General features: G+C 36.3%; 1 protein-coding gene across 1 annotated transcript; it reads right to left on the bottom strand.

Annotated features, from left to right (window-relative positions):
- Positions 1-5,524: 5,524 nt before the first annotated feature.
- LOC124989392 (olfactory receptor 2W1-like) lies at positions 5,525-6,457 on the bottom strand (the record flags this gene model as incomplete). The annotated part of the gene is made up of 1 exon (XM_047559261.1): positions 5,525-6,457. A coding segment is annotated over exon 1 (933 nt), but the record flags the coding sequence as incomplete, so codon positions are not given.
- Positions 6,458-8,209: the final 1,752 nt, after the last annotated feature.

The raw sequence follows: 8,209 nt of genomic DNA, 5'->3' as shown, positions 1-8,209 counted from the left end.
AGTATTATGTTGTGGTCTATTTGATTCTTGAAATTGAAGGTTTTGTTTGATGTACATAGATGTTCCATTGTTTGGGGCATATATATTTAACATTGTTATGTCTTGTTATGATTCCCTTAAGCAATATGAAATGTCGTCCTTTGTCCCTTCTGAGTCTCTTTGGTTTGAAGTTCACTTTGTCTGATATGAAGATGAAAACCTCTGCTTATTTACACAGTTCATGTGAGTGGTATTTTTTTTTTTTTTTTTTTTTGGTCCCAACATTTCACCTTCAGTCTGTGAATGTCTTTTCCTGGTTTTGGTTTATTTTTTGATTCATTGTACACAAATGGGGTACACAGTGTAGAGTCATACCATCATGTAATCATGAACATAATGGAATGAGAAGCATCATTACCCTATCTTTCCTTCTCCCCACCCCCTCTCCTCCCCTCATTTCCCTCTACACAATTCAATGTTTCTCCATTCTTCCCTTGACCCCTCCCCCACCTTATGTATCAGTGTCCACTTACCAGAGAAAACATTTGACCTTTTGTTTTTGGGATTGACTTATTTCACTTAGCATGATATTCTCCAATTCCATACATTTATCTGCAAATGTCATAATATTCTTTTTGGCAGAATCATATTCCATTGTGTATACATATACCAGTTTCTTTATCCATTCATCTATTGAAGGGCATCTAGGTTGGTTTCACAATCTAGTTATTGTGAATTGAGTTGCTATGAACATGGATGTGGTTGCACCCCTATAGTAGGATTATTTTTACATCCTTTGGGCATAAACTGAGGAGTGGGATAGCTTGGTCAAATGGTGGTCTTATTCCAAGTTTTCTAAGACTCTCCATACTGCTTTCCAGAGTGGCGATACTGCCGGTTATCAGTTCTGCTTCCTCAAATGTTGAAGTTTGAACATTAGAGAATCATGCCCAGGCAAGCATATAGAGCAGGTTTTATCTAGAAGTAGTAAAACACACTTATCCCAGAAAGGAGAAGGGGGCCATGGCTGATCTTCTGGTATCCCAAGAAGTGAGAGCTCCCTGCCCTTCTTATAGGCTAAGCTTCCTTTTGTTTTCCTTCTCTCTCCCACTTACCTCTCTCCTTGCTGCCTAGGCCTAGGAGATGCTGGTGGGATGGTCAACAGGTGGGAAGCAGATAGGTAGGGGGAAGGGCCAAATGGAGTGATCCAGGCAGGTAGCAGCCCAGGAGGCATTAATTAGCAATTGCCTGTCTGCAACCTTCTGGGAGGGGTAGTATAGGCAGGTAATCTTGGTGATCAAAGGGCACTGGAGACACTGACATTCCAGTGCCCCAGGGTTGGTCTCCAACTTCCCAGATCCAAACTAGCTGACGTGTTTTCTTGATTTGACTGGATCACACCTATCTATCCTAACTCCCTGTCTTTAATTTTGGCTTTGGTGACTGCAGTGGCTGCATCAATCCTACCAGCAATGTATGAGTATACCTTTTCCCCCACATCCTCCACAACACCTATTTTATTCTTGAATATAGCCATTCTAATTGGGGTGAGATAAAACCTTAGGGTATTTTAAATTTGCATTTCTCTAATTACTAGAAATGTTGAATATTTTCATATTATCTTCTGTGAAGTGTCTGCACAGTTTCTTAGCACATCTTTTTTTTCTTGCATTTTTGAAGTAGAGTTCTTTATAAACTCTAGAGACTAGGGCTCTACCTGAAGTGCATATGGTAAAGATTTTCTCACTCTGTAGTCTCTTTACATTGTTTCCTTTGAGAAAAAGCTTTTTAGTTCGAATCCATCCCATTTATTTTATTTCTTGCACTTTGGAAGTCTTAAGGAAGTCTGGTCCTATGCTGACATGATCAAGATTTGGGTCTAGTTTGTCTTCTATTTGGTACAGTGTCTCTGGTCTAATTCCTAGATCCTTGATCCACTTTGAGTTGATTTTTTTTTGGGGCAGGGTAAGATATAGAGGTTTAATTTCATTTTGTTACATATGGATTTCCAATTTTCCTAGCACAATTTGTTGAAGAGGCTATCTTTTCTTGGTATGTTTTTGGTACCTTTGTATGAGATACTTGTATTTGAGTTTTTTCTGTGTCCTCTATTCTGATGTTCAAATATTGGTTTCCCTTCTCCACTGACAGGTGGGGTTTCTGAAGTTTGTTAGCTCTAATTTGGTGGGTGACAAAACATTTGGATGGGAGAGTTGATAACAAGATGCCCTCATACCCTCTTCTAGTCTTCCATTGATTGTAGCCAGCCCCTTCCATCCCTGAGCACTACAGGACTCAGAGCTGGGGAGAGTGATTTTTCTCCAGTTTCTCCAATGTGTGCTCCCCTCAGGGCACTGCCCCTAGTCTCCAGCTTTCTGCAGACTTCATAGACCCAGACTGGCCCACACAAACCCAGATGTAATCTGCAAATCCAGACTACACTAAGACTTCATCTCGCTCCAGTCAGAATGGCAATGATCAAGAATATAAACAATGAATGCTGGCAAGTTGTTGGGGGGGGAAATGTACATTTGTTGGTGAGACTGCAGACTAGTACAACCACTCGGGGAAAGCAGTTTGGAGATTTCTCAAACTAGTGATGAAATCACATATATCTCAGCTATTGCCCTTGTTGGCATTTTCTCAAAAGATCTAAAATTGGTGTAGTACTGTGACAGTCACATCAATGTTTATAGCAGCACAATTCACAATAGCTAAATTATGGAATCAACCCAGATGCCCATCAATAGATGGATTAAGAAATTGATATATGTAAAATGAAGTTCAACTCAGTCATTAAAATGAAATTATGGCATTTGTTAAATGGATAGAAATGGAGAATATCATGCCAAATGAAACTTTGAGTTTAGCTAAGGTTGAAAGTTTTTTCTCATGGAAGCTAGAGTAGAATAAAGGAAAGGGAGGGAAAGACAAAGAACCAAATACAAATTAATAAGCAAGCAAAAGGAAGTCATATCTAAATAAAACAAATTAAAATGAAGTCTAGGTAGAGTGGGAGAAGGGAAGCTGGAAAGGAAAAGGGGTTCATGAACTGAAAGATTTCCATGCATGTACGAGTTTGTTAGGATGAACCCAGTTATGTACAACCTACAAATCTCTAGAAATAGTGAAGCCACAGTAAGTAAATTAGTGAAAGAAGTGACAGGAAAAAGAGAAGTTATTTTGATAATCTTAAATTTAAAGGCATAGAAATATTACATTTTACATAAGGTAAATAAAATTTAAGTTCTAGTCTAGAGTTCTAGTTGAATGCTTGTTTCATTCTTTAACCACTGTACATGCTTTTAAGTTTGTGATACACTTTAAGGTGTCCAAAGCGTGTGTGGTAAATCTCATGAATGTTTGATAGGTTGGTCAGAAAAGTAACTTCTGATCAAAGAGAATCATATTTTATCACTTTTCAAGCCAGACATTATTCGCAAATGGGAGATCAGTATAGATGTTCTGATTATAGAAATTACAACATTCTTTATTTTGAACTTCTACAATCTAAGTACACTTACTTCAGATAAATAAGACTAAATATTTGAAATATTGGTTTGCTTCAACCCAAATGTAGAAGAGACTTAAACCAAGAAAAAATAGGTAAAAATTAATTACAGCTATGAAATAGAATATGAAAAGGTCCCTAGCTATTATCATGTGTATACTTAGATCTTTGAAGTTAGTAAATAACTTAATATTACTTTGAACATTATTAATTATAAATCTAACCAAGTATAAGAATAAATACACCAGGGCCACAGAAATTTGATGCTTTTTATAGACATTTTTTGTTAAGCTATTTCTGAAGACAACATTAAAAGAGCAATTGTGTGAAAGCAAGGATATCAACTATATCATATATGTGAGACATTACTATGTTGTGGCTATACAAGTAATCTACTGATTCCTCTCTTCACATTTCAGGAATTATGAAATGGTAGAGGAGAGAATATTTACTTTAAGCAAGTTTTTTTTTTGAGTAACCAACCCATTGTATTTTTAAAATATTATCTTTTAATTTTTTAGGCTGCATTTTGATTCATTGTACACAAATGGGGTACATTTTGCTTCTATGGTTGTACACAATGTAGATTCATACCATTCATGCAATCATACATGTACATAGGGTAATGATGTCTGTCTCCTTCCACCATTTTTCATACCCCGCCCTCATTTCCCTCTACATAATCCAAAGTACCCCCATTCTTCTTACTCCCCACCTCCCCACCCCCATTATATATCATTCTCCATTTATCGAGGAAAACATTCAACCTTTGGTTTTTTGGGCTTGGGTTATTTCACTTAGCATGATATTCTCCAATTCCACCTATTTATTAGCAAATGCCATATTCTTCATGGCTGAATAATATTCCATTGTGTATACATACACCAGAGTTTCTTTATCCATTCATCTGTTGAAGGGCATCTAGGTTGGATGGCTATTAAGAACAAACAACAATAGATGCTGGCGTGGATGTGGGGAAAAAGGCACACTTTTACATTGTTAGTGGAATTGCAAATTGGTGCAGCCACTCTGGAAAGCAGTGTGGAAAATCCTCAGAAAACTTGGAATGGACCCACCTTTTGACCCAGTTATCCCACTCCTCAGTTTATACCCAAAGGACTTAAAATCAGCAAACTACAGTAACCACAGCCACATCAATGTTTAAGCAAGGTATCTTAAATATCTTCATTACAATGACAAAAAGTGGGGTCTTATGGAAAGCTTTCATTAGATCATAGAAAACTTCAAAGTTTAAAATAATTTTCCCACAAAAGGTAAACATAACTTGATACATGGAAATCAGAAGATTCATTTTATAAAATTGTGCTACATGTAAATCTTACACCTTTCTCAATTCATACCCATTCCATGATTCTATAGATCTATCTCAAAAGTCTCACTAGTTGCAAATTAGTCATTCTTTCAATTAAGGTTAATAAAAATGTGGAATGTTTCATGAATAAGAAATAAGTATTACCTTTAAACTCTTTAATTTATTTTTTTACTCCTTTTATAATAAAGTATTAGACATAAAAAGATCCTTCAGAAAGGATTATTTTACTGAACAGAGTAAATTGTTTTAGGTGGGTCTTTATGATGATTACTGTCTCCTAATTTGCATTGTCTGATACAAACATTGGGTGACATCACAAAAATTTAATGTGCTAGGTCACTGTACAAAATATAAAAGCATTCATTCAGGTCTATTTTGGAAGATACAAACATTAGCATTAAAAATATTAAACCAGTGTATCTTCTGTGGGGCTTGAGAAAAATTAAATGCATTCAAGTTTGTTTATAGCCCCTTTGTGTTATATTTCAAGCAAACACAAAATTCCTAAGTGACATGTATTTCCTGGCAACCTCCTGATTAGAGACAGAAAAGCTAAGCAGGATGGTTCTAATATTGTTTGTATCCACAAAGTTTTTAAATCTGTAAGAGTTACTTGGCTCAGTAAAAATGAAAGACAATTAGAAATATATTTCACTGCTTTATTCTAAAATTTTCCTATGATTCCCAGTTCCTTTTTTTATAGATTTGTGGTGAACTTTCATCAGCTTCTTTAGTGCATCCTTCATGTCCTTATTCCTTAAGGTGTAAATGAGGGGGTTGAGACTTGGAGTGATGATGGTGTAAAAGAGGGTGAGGAACTTGCCCTGATCTTTGGAGGCACTGTTACCTGGTTGCAGGTACATGTAGATAATAGTTCCATAGAATATGGACACCACAGTGAGATGAGATCCGCAGGTATTCATTGCTTTGCGTTGGCCAGCTTTAGACTTCATTTTTAGCACAGCTTTGGCAATGTAGCCATAGGAAACAAGGATAAGGATGAGGGGTGTGAGGACAATGATGATGCCTAAACCAAAAACGGACATTTCTACTGCCGTGGTGTCTACACAAGCTATCTTGACCATAGCTGGCAACTCACACAAGAAATGATCCAGAAGGTTGTTTCCACACCTAGGCAAATTCAGGGTGAGTGTACATAACACTACAGAATTAGCCAAACTAATACTCCAGACCATGACAATCATCTTGAGACACAGATGAGGATTCATGATTATCAAATAATGCAAAGGCTTACAAATAGCTGTAAAACGGTCATAGGACATGACAGCCAGGAGAAGGCACTCGATGGAGCCCAACCACATGTAAACATAGAGTTGAATGACACAACCCACATAGCTGATGGTCTTCTTGGGTCCCCACAAGTTGACCAGCATCTGAGGGACAATGGTGGTTGTGAAACATAGATCTAGAAAAGATAAATTCCTGAGGAAAAAGTACATTGGTGTGTGGAGGTGGGAATCCAGGAGAGATGCAAGAATGATGGCTGTGTTCCCCATCAATGTAATACAGTAGAAAATGGTGACAATTCCTGACAGGATCTTCTCCAGACTGGGGTGGTCAGAGAAGCCCAGCAGAATAAAACCATGTGAACTATAATTTCTGTGGCCCACCATAATTCTTCAAACTCTATCCTAGAGTGAGAAGAGGAAAAAGGGGGAGAACAAAATATTTGTTAACATGCATTACTTAAATTTGATAAATACAGAACTAAAGAAAAATTAGGACAATAACTGAAATGGATAAAGGGTAAAATTACAACAAAGTAATTTGGTATGTTATAGGATCTTTCATGGCAATGAGTTTGTTAGATGTTTTAAAATCTAGATGACCTTCAGGACTCCACTCTTAACTAGTCTCAATTTTCTCACATGCATATTTGGAAGTTTGGGATGTTTTTTGCAGTGCTAGGGATTGAATCAAGGGTCTTGCATTTGCTAGGCAAGTGTTCTACCACTGAGCCACACCCTTAACTTGAAATGATCTTAAAATGATGTGACCTAATGATTATAAAACTGGTTAGCTTGATATAGTGATTGTTTTAGTTACACTTGGACAGAGAATTAACTTATAAAATCTGAGTCTAATGTCAGAAATAAGGAGGGTGTTCTTTTTACATATTTCAACAAATAACATCTTTAATCTCATTTTGTTGTAGAAATATCTGGTATTTTTCCCTTGACCCTTCTATTTCTCTCATCTTCAACAACTTTCTTCACTAAATCTGGTAAACTTGAAGGCAAAGACATGTTAATTGTTTAAAAAACTTCCACTACCCTAATCTAAACCACTGTTACATCTTTTCTTGATTCTGGCTTTAGTCTTCACTTCCTGCATCCAGTCTTAAGCCTTTACATGATTACAGGATTCAAGAAAATAGTGCCACGTGCTTAAAGCTTGTAATCTACTTTTCATTAGATTTAAGAAATAATCTAAATTTTTTGATAGCCTTGATGCACCTGCATGCTTTGGTCCTTCCTAGAATTTTTCATGTCATAAATCACTTTACACATTTTCACTACTATTCTCTCAATTTTTAACATCACAAAGCTCATTCCCATCTAAAGTCCTGGAAACAATTTTTCTGGGTAACTTCTGCCTGCTCTGTAGGCTGCCTCTTAAATGTTTGTTTTAAAAGGGGCTTCAGAACCCATAATTTCTTTGTTTGCTATCTTATATCCTGTTTGGGGAACTCTTATACTCCATGCTATATGGGCTCTAAAAGCTTATGCCTGCTGTGATCCCAGATGGGGTATATAACACTACTGGGTTTGGTTTTCCTGTCTATGAAACTTGTATAGAAAGAAAAATAACTATCTAAAATGTGTTGGAAGCAGTCAAACATCATTAGAGTACTATAGTATCTGAATAGGGGGATGGATAATTAGTGTTTATTTTGACAGACACCATTGGTGTGTATAATCATGCCTAACTTCTGAATAAAGTAGGTCTTCAGTTAAAATTACATAAAAGCAAGAATAAATTCTTAAATTAAAGCCAATCTAATGTTGTTAATTTGTATTATCACTGAAGTCTCTGCTGATTCAGGAAGGAATAAAACTCCTACCTAACGAGCTTTACATAAAAAGTAATTTTTCAATATTTTATATTAGACTTATAAACAGATAAAAATGAGTCCTAGCTCAAATCTTCAAGAATAAAATATTTTTTCACCTGTTTCCTTCTTGCATGTCTGCTGGGTTAGAATGTCTAAAATCATAAATCAAGAAATATCTTTGTGCTGGGGATATAGCTCAGTTGGTAGCTTGCCTTGCATGCACAGGGCCTTGGATTCAATACCCAGCACCACAGGAAAAAAATTGCTTTTATCTTCTCTTTATAATTAAGAATAAATTCTATCTTTTGTA

Source organism: Sciurus carolinensis, chromosome 7 (genome assembly GCF_902686445.1).
Source record: "Sciurus carolinensis chromosome 7, mSciCar1.2, whole genome shotgun sequence".
NCBI classification, from domain to species: Eukaryota; Metazoa; Chordata; class Mammalia; order Rodentia; family Sciuridae; genus Sciurus; species Sciurus carolinensis.
The sequence above is the reverse complement of the archived record's forward strand: the minus strand, read 5'-3'. Positions and strand labels throughout refer to the sequence as shown.